We start from the raw sequence: 21,137 nt of genomic DNA, 5'->3' as shown, positions 1-21,137 counted from the left end.
AAAATAGCTAAATATTATGAAAGGTTTTGCTCTAAAGTCTCTAAGGATGTGTGTCATTTAAGAATGAATATTCCTATTTGATACAAAGAAAACCGAGCACATCTTATCCTTTAATAATAACAATTTTGAATATGTTCAAATAACATAAAGGTCACAATTAACCCCAGCTACTTATGGCTGCCAGTCTACAAATGCACATTGATGACAGGCCTTTGATTTATTACCATTTAATGGAAAATGCAAATAATAATACTTGTTTATACTGATACGCAGTTAAAATTTATTTTGGCTTTGGTGCCTATGTGATGGAAATGTGGTTTGTGCTCTTCTACTAATGCATTTATACACAGGCCCTTCTTAGAGTTCTGTATGAATACATGGCTTAGTAATTAACCAGCTATATCTTTTACTACAAAAACTATCCCTTTGGCACTGAATAATTTAAATGAGCTAAAAACATAGATCAAATGGCTTATAAATTTCATACAGATTACCACACTGTAGCATCCTGAATTTTGCTATTGTGCAATTAAAGATTTCTCCAAAAGATATGGGGCCAGAGGGCATTTTCTGGATTTTTACCTATAAAAGAATCAGCTTTCCATTTCTTTTCTCTAGCCTTAGCCAAATTCCTTTTGTATTACTCTTTGTGGCTGTTCTGGTCCTTTATGCAACCTTCAAGGTCACTACTTTAACCTTTCTTATTCTCCCTACTATTCCCCTCCCTTATTTTCAAGCAAGTACATTCCCCACATCATGAAGAAAGCAGAAATCAGACACAGGCAACCCCTTCCCTCTGTTTCCTTTTTCGCCACCTCAAGAGTATTGCAGTATACAAGAGATTCTTCCATTCCACCTTGTTCAGAAGACATTAAACCTCTTTATTTCCCTCTCTCACCTCTCCCTATCCCTATACCAGGAAATTTCTCTTACAACTGTACTTAAGAAACCTGGAAGTAACCAGTCTAGTGCTGTTAAGGTGGAGCCATGAAGTCAACAGGAGCCATGGACCTGCTTCTCCACTTCTCCATGGTGGCTTCCATTCTCAAGGTCTCTTCAGGCCCAAGGTGGCTCCTAGAGCTCCAGCCATCACATCCAACATCCACATTATAGGCAGAAGAGAGGAGTGGGCAGAAAGGACTGCCCATTAAGAGCTTCCTTTAAAATCTCACATGACATATTTTGCTCACATTGCCAGAGCTCAGTGACATGTCCACATGTAGCAGCAAGGATGGCTGGAAAATGTGTTTTTTTCCCAAGAGATATACAGTGCTTTTTCCAAGAATCACATTGCCCAAGTTTCCGTTACCAAGGACAAAGTGCAGAATGAAAACTGAGAGGCTACTAGAAGTCTCTAATCATGTTGATTCATGAAGGAAGGGTGGGTGGTGATAGGGGAAGGTCCGTCTACCAATCAGGGTCCAGGCAGGAAATAGATGGCCAACTCTACAGGGTTTGACAGAATAAAGGCAGAGGCATGTGCAGGATTCTGGGACCAATAAGGGAAGGGGAGTCACCCAGGGACTAGCAACAGTGGGATATTACTGATGCAAATCCTGAGGAGCAAGAGATGGAAGAAATGGTGACAGCTGTGCCCATGGAGGAGGCCCCAGCCAGGAGCTTCAGCCATAAACATGCTGCCTGAGACAACATTGTTTTAAGGGTCTCTTTTATTATTGATTTTTTTTAACCAGGTCCTCCTCTTTTGCCCACCTATCCCTCACAAGCTTCCCAGTCTTCATGTCTATCTCCCTGGGTGATGTTATCTACCACTATGACTTCATCTTACATTTACATGATAGCTTTCTCCTGAGTGTGAAACCCAATTTCCAAATGCCTATCAGTCCCAATGGGGCTGCTCCATGAGCATCCCAAATTCAGTATGTTTCCAAACAAAGGTCTTGTAGCCCCACTCCATTCCTCTTTTATCTCCATCAAAGGCGTGGTCATCTAACCACTTTCCAAATTAGGAACGTGGGGGCCAACTTCATATTCCTACACTCTTTTACTTCCAACAGTTGATCATCATGTTGAGTCACTTTTACCTTGTCCACGTCTCTTGAATGCCCCCAACCCGCCATTTCTAGGGCACATTACCTTAGCTGACCTTCTTGCCTAGAGAAGTAGTCTCAGGATTAGTCTCTCTGGCACAAGTCTCCCTCCTGCCCATTTTCCACACAGCTACTGGAAACTTCTTTTTAAATTAAATCCAATCTCAATCATTCATGATTTTAAAAGTCTCCTTGCTAGCTCCCCATGTTGGTAGCAGCAGAGCGGCTAAGACCATGGGCTTGAGATTCAGATGGCCTCGGTTGGACTCTCAACCCTAGCACTTTCTAACTTTTTTACCTTGGGCAAGTTAATTAACCTCTCTGTGAAATGGGAATAATAGAGCATAGTGCCACATGGAGTTCTGTGAGGATTTAATGAAATAGTATCAGTGAAATGTTTAGAATATTGCCAGTTGCATAGAACATTTTCAATGAATGTTGACTATTTTTTATTAACAAAATGTTGAGTGCAAATTCATGAGCATGGTGTATAGGCCATTATGGTAGGGGCCTAACCTAACCTCCTGAACCTTCTTTGTAATATCAACCTTCCTTTTTTTTTTTTTTAGATTTTATTGGGGAATTGCAGGAGGGGAACAGTGTTGGGGAATTGGGGAAGGGAAACAGTGTTGGGGAACTGGGGAAGAGGAACAGCCAAGTTGTTATCCTTCAATCTTAGTTGTGGAGGGTGCAGCAAGCTCAGCTCCAAGTCCAGTCACCACCTGGCTGCCCACAGGCAGCTCACAGCCGCTCAGCTCAAGGTGCTGTGTTCAATCTTAGTTGCAGATGGGCATAGTCACCATCCCATGCAGGAGTGGAACCAGCAGCCTCGTTGTTAAGAGCACATGGTCTATCCACTGAACCATCTGGGCGGCAGCTCAGCTCAAAGTGCCGAGTTCAGTCTTAGTTGCGGGTGGGCATAGCCCCCATCACATGCGGGAGTGGAACCAGCAGCCTCGTTGTTAGGAGCACATGTTCTCCCCAGCTGAGCCATCCTGCCACCTGTTGGCAGCTCAGCAGCAGCTCAGCTTGTGTGTAGCTCACTGGCCCATGTGGGAATTGAACCAGTGACCCTGTTTCTCAGAGCTCACACTCTTAAGCAAGCTCTTAACCAACTGAGCCTCTCAGCAGGCACTTTTTTTTTTTTAGTTTGACAAATTTATTGGTTATTTTAGTAAATACATTCTTCTCAGTCATTTCTCTCTCCCATCTTGACCTTATGTTAATATTTCTTTTGAGTCAAGAAAAGACTATGTAGGAGAAGGATGTTATTTCAACAGTAAACAGTAAAATTGACAAAAGTGAAAAGTTTGCCTACATCAAAGCAAGTTAAGTTTCAGTTATCTTAATATAATTAAATCATGTAACTAACAATTAATAGTTCTATGCACATTTCCACTGTTTTACTTGGGGCTTACTCTAACCATAAATGCATGTGAACAAGTGTTAGGAATATATAGGCTGCTTCTCTGGAGTTATTACCCATTAAAAGAGCTGAGTTATTACCTAGTTACCACCATTAAGACAGTCTGAAGCTGCTTGCAAATATAACATAGTAGTTTTCAAGGAAATGATTATACTGCATTTTTCTTTTATCTATGACTGTGCCTTTAAAGGTGTGTTTAACTGTCACATTAAAAAATAATTCATATACAATACAAAAATACAAAAAAAACCCACACAAAAAACAAAAAACCCCTACAAAACACAGCTCTAACAAAAAGGTCGATTCAATAAAATATTTTAAGATGTATTTTCTTTCCTTCTATTTTCAGTACCTAAAACGTGCTTTTGAGAGGCCATTGTTAATATGTATATACTCAAACCATATTATTGTACTAAATAAGAACTCCTACAGTAAGTTCAAATCAAATTGGATTCCACAAGTTAGTAACTTAAAAGTTTTGACAAAGTAACCAAAAGCGCATCTTTCTCATTTTCCATCTTCATACAATGCTGACTTTTTTGGTGTTTGTTATCTTTTAAAAATAAAAACATCCAAATATTTAAGTACTATGTACATTTAAAATTTTTGGTGGTGGTTTGTATTTAAAAAGAAACAGCTTCCTTGTGACTTGCCTCACTCAGGATCTGGTGGATAATGCTTACAGGAACTAGCCCACCAAGAGAAGCACATTCAAAATACTGATTTACTTAGCAAATAGTTGTTCTTTGAAGACTAATGAAGGTAGACAAGACTTGTTAAGGTGAAGTGGCCTATTTCAAATACTTAACAGTTTACATAAAATTAAAAAAAATTATTTTTTTGAAAGAGCTAAGCATCTGTATCCACTGATAGCAATGCAATATCTAATTTATGACTAGAAACAAAACAAATGCCCAGTAGGAAAAGAAGCAACATTGTAACTTTATCTAATTTACTTTCAGTCAATAGCCCAGTAACATCTTCTTCCCCATACAATACTCCCTCCCTTCTCTGTAAGGCTATTTCTGGGAGCCAGAAAGTTTAGGTTAACAAGGAAGTTAGGTTAGAGAGTAATTGCTTGCAGTTTAAATAGACAATAACTTTTTCATTCCCTCTTAAGGCGCTATAATAGTTGTCTAAAAAAATACGCAATTCTTAAAAAGGTACCATTTCTGATTTTTAAAAAAATTACCTGTAACCTTTGGAAACTAATCACATGAAACTACAAAATTAACAAATGTCCTGAAATCTGTATATAAAATATAAATTACCTCTAATTTCAAACTCTCATTTATTAGTGTACCATGCAATCTTAAAAAAAAAAAAAAAAAGGCGGGTCCAAAGAGATTCTTACACCATTCTTTAAAAAGGAAACTGTTCCTTTTAACTTTACACCCACCCCAAACTCCGATTTCAAAACATCATTTAATTATCTTGGTCATGGACATTTCTAAGATGAGATTTATTTCTGCTCCCATAGCCTCTGGTTATCAGAAAACCCATGTTTTCCTTTATTGAAGGAGTTTGGTCCTGCTGATGTTGATGTATCCCTTCCAATATTCTTCATTCTCATCTTTGCTTCTGTAGGCATTTCCTCTGGTTCACAATCTTCATCTTCATTAAAAGCTGCTGCTACTGAAAGGGTTTTTGGAGCAAGGATTGGAACAGTTTCTTTAGGCTTACTTGATCCAAATTTGACGGATATGGCTGAGGCTTTCTTTGTCATCTGACTACCTATGGCAAATCCAAATTTGGAGATCTCTGTAGGCGTTGCTGGGAAGTCTACAGCTCATTTTTCAGCTGATCGCTTCTCAGCGCTGCGACTGGAACTTTCCCCTGCGTGACTCCGGCGGCGCCAGCTCCAGGCGGCTCCTCAGGCTTCTCTTCTCCCGCTTCCCGTCCGCCATTTTCCCCGCCTCGGCCTCCCGACATCAACCTTCTTGTGATTCGGTGAAGTTCCCAGCCTCTTTCGTGCCTTTACATGAAATTATCACCAGCATTTCCATTTTTTTCTCCAACTTCATATTTTTTATTTAATTTTTAGTCTGGTTTAGAAACAATCAAATATTTAATTTCTTAAAATTATAACTAAGAGTTTTGGTTCAAAATCATGAAGTTTATAACTTACAGTTCTAATAGATTTTAGCTCTCTGAGGATAAAATATGGAGATCAAATGTTTGAGACTTTTAATTTGGTTACCTATGAATATTTTAAAAGTTCCTGCAAATAGGATAGCAGGTCAGAGGGTACATCTTGGGTTTGGGCATGCGTTAGACAAAATGGCAGGAACAACAAAGCCACAGAAAAAGCACGACTCTAAGATCTAATAATGTCGGCTTAATGTATATAAACAATATCTAACATCATTGGAGCCCTCTGCTCCAAAATCAAAGGTCACTATGTCATGGAAAAAATAAGTCCAAGTTAAGTGCTCAAACCAATGAAACATTAAACAAGTGCACCTGCATTTTCGCAGCAGATAATTCCAGTGGGGATTTCACGTTGCTGTGGATACAAAGGGAGGAACAGCTCAGAGATACTTGTAAAGCAGGCAGAGATTAGAGTATCCAGGGAAATAAGTAAAAGGTATTGTGTTTCATTCCATGCTTTGGGAGGACAGCTACAGAATGAGGTCTAAACATCCTTATCCTTCAAATAAAGAGGGTCACATTGCCAATTTATTGTGAACATGATGAAAGAAACATAAAAATTTTCATGTTGCTTACCTTTCTGGGCAGTAGAAACCTGTGAACCTGCCAGGTAAATGCTTATTATTATTATTATTTTTTTGCTGATTTTTTTACATAGCAAGGGCAACCAAAGCAAGTGATTTAATTAACTGCTTTCATTAATGCTTGTATTTGAACAAATAGATAATGTAGAGGGAGAATAATTATCCACATCAATCTAAATGTTACAATTTAATTTAGTGAAATGTATGTTTTCTAAACAATGACAAAAATATTTGCCAAATGACATTAATATTTGCCAAATGACATTAAATCCTAGCTCAAGGTAGATATTTAACCTAACTACATATTTTACTAGTCAAAGAATGAATAACTCAGATTTAATTCGGCCTTAATGATATCATATAATGTCACAAAATTAATGACAAAATGGTATAGACAGGGTTTGAAAGTTGGGAGTTATGTGAACTTCCAATATTAGAAGAAAAATATAAATCAAAACAAAATCTTTATTATAAGTATAATATACTAAGAGAATCTACCAGCATTTCCCTGAAAATTTTAGAATTTTTTTCAGCAATTTTTTTCCTGCTTAGATCACAAAAGAGTTTTTTACAAGGTCCTTGGCTACTTCATTTTTGTCGTGTAGCAAAAATAACACAGCAGCTGCACCCACAGCCATACAGCTGTCAGTAACAGCACATCCTCCGGGAAGAGACCAAAGAGTGATAGAGCCAAAGAGGGTGGGGTCAAGGATTCTGAGCACTTCTAGAAGGGGATGGAGTGTTCATGGGGTAAGGAAGAGGCTAAAAGCTCTCCTCCTGACCGTACTCCTCTCTTCTCTTGGATGCCATCTTGCATGGCTCCCCTATTCATGGAGACCCCAGTAGGAACCAGGAAGGAGCCTAAAGAAAGGGGCCCAGGAGCAAATCTCTTATGCCAGCCTGAGTCCAAGCTTGTTGTCCAGCATAAGGGACTGGTGTCTGGGGATTCAGAATCTCAGATGAAAAATGTATGTATCTCTGCATAAAAGTAAAACATAAATCCTTACTGAAAAAAATGAAAATGAGCGTAATGTTTGAAATGTCCATTGAACAAATAAGAATAAAATTTGGGAGTTCTGGCAAAACAGAATAAGATGAAATTGGGTATTGCTTTATGATTTAGGGGAAATGATTAATAATGATTTTGTATATATGCAATAAAAAGGTATACATTTATACTTTGGGCATATGTTTATATACATTGAGCATATACAAGATGAAAATACTAAGATGGCAATTATAAAAGACAAGTTGGAAAGCCTTTGCACACAAGAGATAGCAAAACACAAGATACAAATCAATCAGCTCCATAGACTGGAATAACAAAGCATTATGGGACTTCAAAAGCAGGTGAGATCTCTTCTGGCGGGGGAAGACGAGGAAATTTTATGTTTTGGGCAAATGCTAGTGGTTAGGAAGTCTTTATTAACACCATATGGTCAGGTATTCTCATGCTTGGCAGATATATCTTCTTGGACCTGCATTCTTCATGGTGATAGTTTAAGCATGAAGCGTTGTGAAAAACTTTCTACTGGGTCCAATTCAGCATGTAAATACTATGACATGGGGTAATGATTTCAGCTATGTAATATTTAATGATAAGTTAATAATTATTCCTGGTAAGCCCTGAAACAACGATGTGATTTAGAAGTTATATGATTTGTTGAGAACTAGAAAGTGTGGCTTGGAAAACAAGTCCATAAAAAGAGGTTAGTTACAATGAGAAGTTATAGGGGAAAATAGGTTTCCTTATAGATAAGACTGCCACTTTTGAGGAAATGTCTACATAAATGTTTCCTATACCCAGCTACACATCAGAATTACCTGGGGAGTCTCTTAAAAATACACATTTCTGGGACCCACACCAGGCTTACTGAATTGTAACTGCAGGAATATGGGCCTAGGAAGGTGTCTTTTTATAATTATCACCTCCACCCCCACTTGCACCCCACCCCTGCAAGCAGCAACCGATGTGCAGAATTGTTGAGTCTGTAATTTTCACAATCTGTTGCTTATAGAAAAGGTGACTCAACATTAACCACAGTATTTTTCTCTACCGCAAGTTTTTAAAATAAAAGGGAAAATTCAAAGCATTTTTTTTTCAAGTCCAAGTGCCTTACTATATTGGTATGTTGGAAAGATTCTGGTTATCCTTTTGAAAGGAATTATCTTCAGAGAACTACAGTTAGAAACAAACCATCACCAGAAGCCATGTGCTCAGTAGCTGCCTTGCCCGGTCTGGGTCTCACATAGTGGGGGCTGTCCTCTGACCAGAGCCTTGGTTAATGCCTGTGGTAAAATGAGGCAGTAGAACTAAATCCATGGCTTTATTCTAATAAAGTCTGACATTGTGGAAAGACACAAACATGTGTGAGACTCCTACTCTGATAGCCATGTTCCACTTATGACACTCTGGGTTTCCAATTCAGTCCTTACAGGGTAAGTATCTGCATTTCCAAATTCCCAGGTGATGCTGAGTGTGATGGCCCACAGACAATGTGAAAACTACCGATATAACCTTATCTCTGTTCCAAAGTAGAATTAAGTATTTGCCAAAACAGGCGTCAAACATAATCTTTTTTCTAGCAAAAGTTTCTGGTGGCATAGTACACCTGGGGTTCCCTTTAGAGCTGCAAGAATGCTTGGGAAGATAGGTGGCCATGAAATCCTCTTGACATAGTCTTGTTAACTAGCCTTGCTTTTTGTCTGTCTTTGTCTATGCCCACATGCTTTGTTAAAGGGCAACTGTGAATATTAAGAAAGAAGAGAACAAACTACAACCAGGACAGTAAGGGGCCCACCCACATCACCTGCAAATGCTTCTCCTACCCTGGTGCTTGCCTGCCTCTCTCTGCCTAGGGGCATCCGCTGACCATGGGTACTCGAGGGACAGGCTGGAAGAACAGCCCAGGGTGACCATGCAACCATAAGGACAGGAACTGTTGGGTAAATGCGCAGCTTCCTCATTTGAAGAGGGAACACTCTCAGTGTGTCCCTTTAGTGCCCATTGGGATTTCATCTTAGTTGCTGACATTGACCTGCTGACAAATGCTTTTTTGGGGATTTGTTGATTTTCCTCCCTTTCCTATATTACTGCCCTGCTCTCTTGGGTAGCTCCCTGGGATCATTCCCAAATAAATTACTTGTGCTCAAATTCTTTGTTTTCAGTTCTTGAAGGAACACAAACCAAGATACGTGCCGATGTCCTCATTGGAAAAAAATATGAGAGTAGAGGGTGAAACTGAATGAGTGAGTCTATTACTCAGTCTGAGTCTGTGTGGTTTGCACTATGTGTGATCATGAAGAATGCATTACCTACTTAATGCCCTGAACCCCAAAGCATCACAACAAACCCACAAAAAAGACAGTAAGCTGATTCCAAAAAAGGCCTAGTGCTGCTCAAAGAGTCTTACTTTTCGTTTGTTCTGGGAGTTTCTAAAGTGGGTTATTGCAGATAAAGTTATCCTGAAATGAGCAGAAGTGGATAATTTCAGTAAACAGAGATACTTTCATTTAACATTAATTATATTTAAATATTGGAATTAGATTAGGAAGCGAAATTGTGATTAGCAACATGGGGGAGAGCTCCAGGTCATTATTTTTTGGTGGCAGAATGTCAGGTTCTTTTGCCTGGGAAGTCTGGGCCTCTGAGTCTGACATAACTGCCCCTGCCCTCCCACCCCCACCCCAGTCACCAGAGGGCCTCTGTATAGGCCTCTGACAGGTTCCATAGTGATGCCAACATAACAATATCGTGAGATGCTTGTGACCTGCCCCATTGATCTCTGCTTGCTCCCCGGCACGGAAGAGAGCAGTACCTCAAATGGGCTTGGCCAACATGTTGCATTTGCCCTGGTACCCAAAGGGCCATCAGAAAGCACATGTCCATCGATTCATAAGTCAGAGACCGATAGTAGGGAACAGTGACAATCACCAACCTGTTCATTGGGATTTTGCTCTGAGATCAGCAAGCAAGCACTAACTATTTAATTAGTCACCTAATTAGTGACAGGCCACACTGAAGGTTTCGGATGTCTTCAGACAAATGTAAAGATAAAAAGCCTAATTAAGCACTTGGCTGACTGATGCCAGGCCCCACAGCTGCGCCAGATATTGTGAGGTCCTGTGTGACCCGATAACTGGAGTTACAGTTATCCGGTCACAATTGTAGCTTTGCAAACAGGCCCTGCTCTTCCAAGCTATTTATTCTACAATAGTTAGCAGATGAGGGACCATTGTCCAGGTTTAAAATTAGAGACTATCCTTTGGTGAGCTTATTTGGTAGGTTTTTGGAGAAAACTCTTCCCAGTGGGAGACGAGGTGAGTTTGGCCTTCAGTGTCCACCCATGCTTTCCGGGAATCAAAGGATCTGTTTCTCTAGTCACACAAAGGGTCATTGGGACACCACTCAGGCTGCTTTCAGTCACTGTCATCCCAGGATTCATTGATGCATTTTTACAGTGCCATTACAGGCTCTTCAAGAGATTCTTTACATCAGAATTGAATTAGGAAGGATTTTAAAATAATGGATTAAAAGGAACTGCTCCATAATTAGGAGTAAATAATATAATACACAGAAGCATAGACACGAGTGAGCTGAAACAGAATAAAATAGTAATTGCTTCAGCTCAGCGAGTTCATGCCCAAGAAATAGTGAAGAAGCTGTTCAGTGTAATTCTGGGAAAGAATATCTCTATTTGGGCCACTGTCTGGGCCAGGGCCTGAGCTTCTGCATTTCTAATAAGCCCCCAGACGCTGCTGATGCTGCTGGTCCACAGACCATGCTGTGAGTGAAAAGCATGTAAAACATGAGTTCATAGACCTGGTTCTGGCCCTTTTCTTTTTTTTTTTTCTTTTTTAAAGATTTTGAAGATCATACCAACTGCATACTGAGATTAAGTATTTTTTTTTTAATTGGGGAATTGGGGGATGGGAACAGACAAGTTGCTGTCCTTTTGTTCTTCAGTCTAGTTGTGGAGGACGTTGCTTCACTGGCCCAAGTTGGCACCATCATTGCGCTCTTCCCAGGAGAGGCAGATCAGTCGCTGACTTCTGGATGGCCACTCACTGCGGCTGCTGGCCGCTCACGCTGGCTGCTGGCTACATATGGTAGCCCATGGCAACCCACTGCAGCAGGGGCTGCAGCCTACGCCGTCGCCGGCGACTCATGGCAGCCCAGCTCCAGGTTGAGCTGTTGTTCAGCATCTTAGCTGTAGAGGGCAGTGTCACTGGCCCTCATATTTGGGATCCAAACCGGGGCCCTCTGGCGTCCCAAGCCAGCTCTTAACCAATGCGACATTCGGCCGGCCCCTGGTCCTTTTCTGATATAGTTTTTCCATATTTCTTTTTAAAAATGATTTTGGAGTACATTTGTGGAAAGCCTGAAATATTCAAAGTATTACATTTGGGGACTTCCAGGGCTGGACTTGGTGCAAAAAGTGATTGGTAAAAATATCAGTCTGTAAGCTTTGCAGAAAGAGGCCCTAAGCTTTTTGGAAAAAGCTTTCAGACTTCATTGCAAAGCTCTCCTTTGGGAAATAGTGTTTCATTGACAGAATATAGAAGCTCACCTCTGGACTTGGTTGTTGGTCCAAAAATAGGGAATTCCCTTTGGACCTCTGATACATACGGTTGGTTAGTGGAGTTCCTAGGGTGACAGCACCTTTGGGCTGGCACGACCATGAAGGTCCCCTGCTGTGATGCTCCCCCAGCATGGCGCGGAGGATGGGACCACTCATCAGGGTCACAGCACTGGTTGGCAGCAGAGGAGGCTGATGGCCAAGTCCGAGTTCTTTTTGTTTTTTCCAGTGCTTGAGGTTTTAAAGAAGTCTTATTAATAGAAGTACCAAGAAGGATATGCATATGAAACACTTATACTGCCCAAGCCAAGACCTGTCGGTCCCAAAGAGCCAGGCAGTCAAAGGAACTCAACCTATTAACCACAAGAACCATAATTTGAAAACAGTTCAGGTCCATCACTTGAATGTCTTGGGTATGATGAAGAACATAGTTGACTCACAGAAAAATGTCTTAAGAGCTGCCTTTCCCCTCTAATTCACTGCCCTCTACACCATAGGATGAGTGGGGGTTTGTCCTCCACAGCTCCCCCACCCCCACCCCAAGAAACTGCCTCCGCTGGCCCACACCTGCTGTCCTTCCCTGCTCAGCTCCTGGCTCCCATCCTGGGGCCCATGACCTAGCAGGGCATGAGGTGGGGAAAGAAGGCCAGAATGTGTACACAGCTGGAGCCCACACTGGCCACAGGGTGGGGTGTAGGGGTCTGAATATGCTCCCCCTTCAGCTCCCAGAGAGTTGCTTGGGCACAGCACCCTCAGAAGACAAATGCACAAGACCTCTATGTGGGGGAGGGGACAAATTAGTTAAGCCTCACCCTCAACCTGGATTACCCTGCAGTCCTGTCCTTCTCCATCAGCCAGTCAGTGTCCTCAGGGTGGTTGATGGAGGCGGCACAAAGCTCTAAGGGCAGGGCTGCCACTCATCCCAGTGCTGGAGGATTCACCGGGACCAGGAGGACGGGGAGAACCACAAGGGATGCTAGCGTGTGTCCCTACGAAAACACCTGTCACACATGTCACCAGATACTGGAGGGCCCAAAAGGCCTTGTCCTAGTAAGGACAAGAAGATGCAGATGACCTACAGACCTAACAACCAAAGACGAGAAGGTGTGTTTGTGCAGATGTTACTGTGGCTGGGTAGCAGCTGAGGACCAGATAAAATATTGTATTAAAAAAAAATCAAAACATCCCTCAATATTCCCTCCCCACATCCTAGTGTATTAGTTGGTAACTTTGGGTACAAAAATGTCAGCTCCCCAGTAGCACCTTGGTACCTGGGGAAAGAAGGATATGACAAGGGCAAAGAATTGATGCAAGGACTACTGTTTGGTGTCCTTTGAAGAGGAGACCAAATGTGCTTTGTAATTTTTTGCATGTAAATAATACAACGAAGAGTTGTGTCTTCTTTGTCACCAGACAACCAGATTACCGGTTTTTCTGGAAAAAGAAGTTGCTGTACTGGGCCTCAAATGGGTTTCCAGGAACTGCAGTGCCCCAGCTGAGTTAGATAATGCAGCGCAGGGGTATAAGGAGAGCGAGTTTTCTGAATCTTGCCTTTAAAACGTAGATTTAATCTTCACTGGGGGGTTCAGTGTTTGGTTAAAACTGTGTTTCTTCAATTTCATTCCAGCTCAAATCATTTATAAAATCTAGTTCCAATGGCAGTTAAACTGGTAAAGTATGCAGCAGGTTACTATGGTGATTGCTAATTTAAAATAATTAGAGAAAATAATGAGAAAACTATTTCCTCTCTTAAGGATTAGAGATCCGTAAACTGATACCAGTCTATTTTTAGTGTATGTAATCTATGTGATGATGCTAGAGAATTATGAGTACTTTAAAATGCTTTAAAAAGGTCTGCCTGATTGAAGAATTTAATCAACCAAGTACTTACATCAACATTTATACTTGTGTTTATTAAATCTAAGTTGATTCCGCAAAAAGAGAATTACATGTATATGTCTTAATGAAATCATTTAAATAAAACATAATGACTAAGTATATAGCTAAATTAAGATTTAAGACCTGTTTATAACTTCTTGACTACTATATTTCACAACTCCATCCTTATAATTCATCATTCAAAAATGGTTGTATACAACTTGTTCAGAGTCTTAGATAAAGAAACCCATCAGAACAAGTAAAAGCCTCAAACTATGGTGTAGCACACAGAGGAACATGGATATGTCTGGGTGCTTCTCAGTATTTCCTTCTTCCAAAGAAAGATCCCTGTAAACTGCCCACAATATTTAAAACCCGTGAACTCCACTGCTAATTTCAGTAATGACATGGGACATATTTCTGGTTAACTAAGAGTATGTTCCAGATAACGGAACAAATTGGCTGGAAGGTGAAAAAAATCATTATCTGGTTATTGTAATATCAAATGATCAAAATAACCATTTGGTGTTATCTCATCTCCATATAAACCAGGTACAAATACCTTTTAGGGGTCATTTCCTCCATCCCTTTCTTTGTCTAACCCCTCACAACTTTGCTAGCTTCCGGAGGAGTCATGGTGGGGCTGCTTTTTCCCATCTTCCGCTTGCCTCTTAGCACTTGTAATTTTAAACAGTTGCTAAAGTTTCTCATGTGATCCTGAGCAAAAGATTTGGAAAAAGTTGAATTCTTAATTCAGGAATCTGTGGTTCCCCAAAGTCAAGGTCTTTTAAAACACTCGTGAAACTTTTAAAAACACAAGTGAGGAGGCTGAGTCTGAGAGAAGTTAGGCAACACATCTAGGGTTCTGTGTCAGGTGGTGGTGATACCAGGCTATGAATCCAAATTCTTGGACAATAACTCAGGGCTCTTCCTGTGATGGAGATGTTGAGCTTCAATGAGCATATGGAGAGCTAGTCGGGGGAAGCTGAGACTCCTCAGGAACCACCTCTAAAGAATATTGGCTCTGAAATGAAACCTGTTTATGCTTTGGGGATAAGAAATTTCATCAAAGTGATGCACAAGCCGCAATCTTCCCTGCGGGATTTACTCTGTTCCCTGGCACCCAGAATGCAGGGGTTGAAAGAAAGGTCCTGGCCTGTCTGCCATTTCTGCCAGCCTATTTGTGATGCATAAAGTCAAAACTGGTTCCCAACCAGCCCAATTGTATGGCACACCTGTTAATATACAGGTTCCCAGAACCCTCCCTGAGAGTTTCTGATTCAGAACATCTGGTGTAGGTTCTGGAAAGCCAACCCTTTAACAGATGCTCTGGCCAATAAGGGGAACGCTAGTATGGAATAGGGGTGGCAAACTTCTTTTGGAAAGGGTCAGAGTGTATGTGTTTTAGGCACTGAAGCACACATAGTCTCTGTTGCAGCTACTCAAATCTGCTGTTATATAAAAAAAACAGACACAGACACACATAAATAAATAAGTGTGCCTGTGTTCCAACAAAGCTTTATTTCCAAAAGCAGGTGGAAAGCCAGACTTGACCTGGGGGCTACAGTTTGCCAACCCCTGGTCTAAAATATCCCACTGATTCATTAATCCACAAAGGCAAGATGTGTGGAGTGACAAGCAAACTCAGTTCTGTTCTTTCAAAATACCTTCTCAGGCAAGGAAGAGAAGGACCCTTTAAAAACAAACAAATAAAGTAAAAAAACTCACCAAAATACCAATGTCTCCAGGAAAGAAAGTCCAACACTGGATGCACCAACCACAACAATCCTGGCATTGACAGTTATTTTAGGTTCCAGTGTTAGTTTTCTGTTTGTATGGTTCAAGGCAAAATTCAACTAAAAAAAAATACAAAGAGAAAGAGGGACTTTAGGAAAATGTAGCTTAGTATGTACTCTCAAATTGGCAATTATGTGGAATTATTTAACTAGAACATTATCAGCAAATCAAACCGAATAGAGCCCATGCAACCATGGTGAAATTTATGGGAAGGTATTTTTACAACATTAATTTAAGAATATGGGAATATTCCTAATACCTAGGCTGGTTCACATCAAAGTTCTTGGTTTAGATCATTTTTGCCTTGATGCTGATGAATGTTTCGTACAGAACTGAGGCCCACTATGATTAGCGATGATAAGGTAAAGAAGACAAACACGTTGTTCCCTGAGAATCTAGTTTCATGAAAGGTCCCAAGTCTTTCCTGTTGTCCAAGGTTTCCCTAAAACCTTGAACAACAATTAGATTATAATAGTTGAGTACTTGAAGGCAAGTACTATCTTTTATTCAATTTTGCATCCTTCACTCTCTCTACTTAACACAGTACCTTGGGCATAGTAGGTGTTCAGTAATATTTGTAGAATGACATATAAACACTTGCTGAATGACAAAAACATGTTAGGTGATAAGGATTGCTCAGAGAGGACCTTTAGAAGCACAGAAATTAACTGGTGATCACTTTAATTGTCTATGTTTGCAAAAGTTACCTGGATTGATAATTTGTTTGATTCATGTTCCTGCAGAAGCTTTGGGAGGTGGGGTGTGGGGGATTGAATGTACAAGGGAGGTTTTACAAACAAGCGGTGGGATATTCTTGAAAGAATATTAAACTATGTCAGAAGACCTTGTTTCTATTTTTAATTCATTAATTCAACACATATTTTTATTTGATGCTTACTATGTGTCTGAACAATAACAAGAATTACAGCTGACTTCTTATCAGAAATAATGGAGGCCACAAGTCAGTGGAATGACATCCTTACCAATGTACCCTACTCAGTTAAATTCTCATTACATCAGCATTAACTCATCCTCTAGGTCAGGGATCTTCAAATTCTAGTAGGCCAAAACTATTTTTAATTTTCTTAAAATCTTAAGATATCAGGAGTTGGGAGTCCAGTGGGTTAATGGTAAAGTCCTATGTAAAGCTGAGCTCCCATCTTCCTGTGCCCAAGGTGGCATAGGTGTGGCACATGCTTTTCCATTTACCAGTTAACAGGTAAGCTCAAGAAGATAAATTCTTTCTCTAACTCTAGCTATCCTAGAAACATGGAGGCAGAAAACGTCTTGAACCAAATAATTTATTAATAGAAATTTAAAACAAAGTTTGGAAATTTTAGATTCTCTCTGTAATTACCACTGCTGGTGCCTCTCAGCACCTGTTCCACCCCCATTCCTACCTTTAATGAAACACACTATGGATTTTGAAAGAGATTGAGCCCACTTCCACCCTTGAGAGGATTCTGATTGACATAAACCAAGTCAAATAATCTCACTCTCCTTGCTCAACAATTGGCCTAGAAGAGACATATGATTTACTTTAGCCTAATCATAGTGAAGCCTAGGACTTTTGTATGATGGTTAGAGAAGAGAAGCCTCTTGTCTTTCAGATGGTATTGGGTACAGAAGTGAAGCCTGAAATGATATAGTTGTCATACTATCATGAGGGAAACCATCCTGGGTTGACACCCCAAAAGAATCGTAAGAAATAGAATAGGAATTCCTTTCAAACACTACCTGAAACCCGTGCTACCTTTGGAATCTTCAGTTATATGAGTAATACATATCAGTCAACTATTGCCACAATAGTGCTACATAACTACCCCAAAGCATTTAAGCATTGGCTTAAAGCAATTGCCATCTATCCTCACTCATGCAATGCTGGGTCAGTTGGAAGTAGACTGATGTAGGCTGGATTCAGCTGGGTTTAGCTCCAACTTGCAGATTCCAGATTGGCCTCATATCTTTTTGATGAGAGAGCTAGGGTGTGTTCTTCTCATGGCAATGGTAGACGTGTAAACAGTGAGAAAGAGCAATACTTCTTCAGCCTGGTGAAAGCACAAGTCATGTGGCTGAGCCCAACTTCCATGAAGTGGGGAAGTAGACCCATCTGTAGTGAGAGGAACCTCAAAATCACAGAGCAAGGGAACAGCCCAGGGAGGGAGGAACAGCTGGGGAGAACGACACAACCCACCACATTTCCTTGATTGTTTAGGCCAGTTTGTTTCTTTTCTATGAGACTGATACTCTTTCTAAATGACAATAATGAATATGCTACCATTTGGGTCAAAAGTGTTCTTCAAATAAATATCACTCTGATCTGCTCTATGAGAATTTACCAGGACAGGACAATGAGGATTTCTGTGAGAAAACTAGTTAAAACTGATACATGTGGGTGCTACCAGGTACTGTGTTCTGATGAATTTCCAAGACAAGCAGGCTGGCAGCAAATTCCCTCTAGCTGGCCTTGGGTCTGGTGGCTCAGGGAAAGGAACATAGGAAGCATAGATGTTGGTATGATGGCATCTAATCACAGGAGTAATTAACAGAATGAAAATGCTAGCATCTTAACAGAGGTCAGAGCCCAAGATTCCTTTCATAGGACCTACATTCAGACATTCCCCTCTGCTGTCCAGAAGCATATGTTAACATTGAAACATGGGCACTAATGAAATTCCCTGGTAAAGAATCATACCCCATTTATGAAACAGCTCCTGTATCAATGATACAAAGGCGGCTGGGGAACAGAACAGAATGGCTTTTGTTTCCCACACAAAAGCTTTAACGCCAACACCTGCCAGGCCTCAGAAATCACCTTTCTAACCACTGAATACACACAGTGGCCTCGGGGTGTCAAGAGTTAACATTGGTATCAATGATGGTGGGTGTCTCAGGGGAGTGATCAGGCATCACAATGACTCTCAGTAAACCCAATTTTGAGCCCAGGCTTTAATTAAAAACATATTTATCATCAAGTATGATGAAGTGACCTGAAAAAAACCACACATTTTTCTTTTGTTAGGATAGATGGATTTTAAATACCTTGAAAAAAATTCTTCCCAGCCTGGAAATGTTTTTTTTAGTGACACTGCAAATGAAGACGGCTTCGGCTGTTCTATTCAGCACTTATTTTGCCCATAAGCAGGAAACACAAGTCATTTTTAAAGGAAAGCAGAATATTTCCTTCCTTATGTTTCTTTGAACTACAGGTGTTCATGGTAAAGAAAAACAGGTATGGAAGACCCTCTGAGCCCTCCAGGGCACGAGCCTCCTTTTCTTGGTCTGAACATCTACCAAAAATGTCCCCATGCATTGGAGGTCTGGTTTTGAGTTTTTGTTTTTTATTTCCTTCATAGTAAAGTAAAAATAAAAGCCTATTTGTTGACTCATATTTTATAGACAGAAATTGTATGTGCCTTGTAATAGTAAATGATTTCAAAGGTAAAACAGAGGAGGCTCTGTAAGCTATTTAGCTACATACTGTACCAGTAATGAGTGGGGGCTCAGATTCCTACCTCTATGTCCTTTCAGATGTTTATAATTCTATTTTTTCTAATGACACTAGTTAGCGTTTTTAGACAAAAGGATGATTTTAAAGGAGGAGTTTAGCTTGTACTCCAGTAAGAAGGAATAAACCATTTATCATGGTGTGTAAGCTGACCTTTTAAGACTAAAAGAAATGTTCCTTAAAATTGATAATAAGTCTCATAATGAGTCTAAAATACAAACCTTAAGTCCCATCCCTTAGATAGAAGAAGAAGGAATAATAATATGGGATACCCCTGTTAGGAAATTCTAGAGTTGAGCTTGAGGTGGGGGAGGGTGACAAAGACCTGAGGATTCCAGGGAAAGGACAACAAAGGTCAGGTGGGAGAGGGAAGGAGTTGAGATGAGAAAATAGGGAATAGAAATGAGCACATGTTTAAGTTTTAAACTATTTATTTGTAATTTCCTATGAGCTTCTGAAACAGTAGACGTCGTACATGTGAGTGAGTGAGCCATTGGAGAGGTTTTAGTTACTTTTATTAATTTATTTGGTTTGCTTCCCACTGTCTACCTAGATTGCTTCTTGAGGTCAAAAACATCTATTTTTGTTTTGTTTTATCAGAATCATTCCTGCCATCATTTTGGACATTCAATAAACAATGAAAGAATAGATATATTAACTTTACATTTCATGAGCTCCTTAAAGGATGTTGACATAATTTATACCAATTTAATTATTTTAGTTGGTTGTTTTCCAGTTGCTTAAATGACCAAATCATTTAGATATAATTATAACTACTTAGGATTCAATTTGATCTCTTTCATAAAAATGATATTGATATACATGCTCAGTTGAGCTTATGCCATGATTCACATACATTTATCAAGAAACTTCAAATACATAGTATTGAGTTTTATGCACGTTTGTTAACTGCTCTGTGTGTACAAAAACTTGGTCAAAATATAATTGTATCTGATATAAACAGACCTGAGTTCTGTGTTTCCACATCTGGTTTGGTTTTTCTTATGCATTTAGAATGACTACAAAAGTAGTACTGAAACTTAATTTCAATAACAGATCCAAAATCAGAAGTTACTAAAGTTATACATAGGCCAGTAAACTAGAAAGCAGTAAAAATAAATGCAAATGATCCCACATAATAAATGCAAGGTTTATATAAACTGGAACATGACAATATCTATGGTGAAATTTTTCTAATGTTACTATTTCGTTTGGAGGTCATGTTCAACCTCCAGGAGTATCAGACTGGGCATCATTAGCTTGGTGACAAGATTTGGGCCTGTTTTCTTAATTCTGCTACTGGCTGAAATTCTGAGCCTCTTTTCTTTAAGTATCAGTTTCTTCAGGTATAAAATGGAAGTAAATTACACAAATCCCTGCCTTCCTCAGCAGGCAAACATGGGAACTATTCATTAAAAAAATGTCTACAAATACTTTGAGCTTTTCAGGCAAAGATATTACACAAGATAAAATTGCACATCCTCTCTCCCATCTGCAATATGAAAGGCAAATCTTCCAAAAACACATTTTTTTTTCAAAAACACATTTTAAAAGGGCAAAACAATGAGCTCAATTTTCAGCTCCACACCCGTGTGTGTGTGTGTGTGTGTGTGTGTGTGTGTGTGTATTTTTTTTTCTTACAGAAAGCTTCCAAAGACTTCAAAGACGCTCTGTTTATGCAAGGAAAATGGAAGATGGAGAGATTCAAAGCCATTAGGAATAGAATTTCTGAAATTCTTAATAAGCCTATTTTTGCTTTATAAATATAATTTTTTACTTAACGCTTTTTCATTCTCTCTTTTCTTTTTGAGAAAACTTCTGTTTCCCAATTTGATTGAACAAATGATGACAGATTGACAGTGCTATAAATATCAGTGTCAGTTTCAGAGTTCACCAGTTGACCTCTTTGGGACAAACTATTGTAATATTTACCAAATAAATAAAGGGTAAAAAGATATAGACGCTCAAAAAGAGGACTTAGAAATAATTTAGAAATCTCTTCCACAGATACAAAATGCAACTTTGAAACCATTTCTGTTAAAATAATTAAAGAGGTTCAAAAGTATGATAGGAACTCTCACCTCTGTCCCAGCAGGGCGTGAGAAGGCTGTCAAGATGCCATGGTTTTGAGCCTCATTTTTGGGAAGGATTCTCTGTTGGGGA

General features: G+C 39.8%; 1 protein-coding gene across 1 annotated transcript in view; it reads right to left on the bottom strand.

Moving 5' to 3' along the window:
• Positions 1 to 21,137, bottom strand: part of CFAP61 (cilia and flagella associated protein 61) — a 323,912-nt gene that overhangs the window by 115,018 nt on the left and 187,757 nt on the right. The window contains exon 18 of the mRNA XM_019653120.1: positions 15,398 to 15,525. Coding sequence (XP_019508665.1) covers positions 15,398 to 15,525 — 128 coding nt within the window. The remainder of the gene's footprint in view (positions 1 to 15,397; positions 15,526 to 21,137) is intronic.

This window comes from Hipposideros armiger, unplaced genomic scaffold (genome assembly GCF_001890085.2).
Source record: "Hipposideros armiger isolate ML-2016 unplaced genomic scaffold, ASM189008v1 scaffold_195, whole genome shotgun sequence".
Lineage (NCBI taxonomy): Eukaryota > Metazoa > Chordata > Mammalia > Chiroptera > Hipposideridae > Hipposideros > Hipposideros armiger.
Note: the sequence above shows the minus strand (reverse complement) of the source record. Positions and strands in the feature narration are given on the sequence as shown.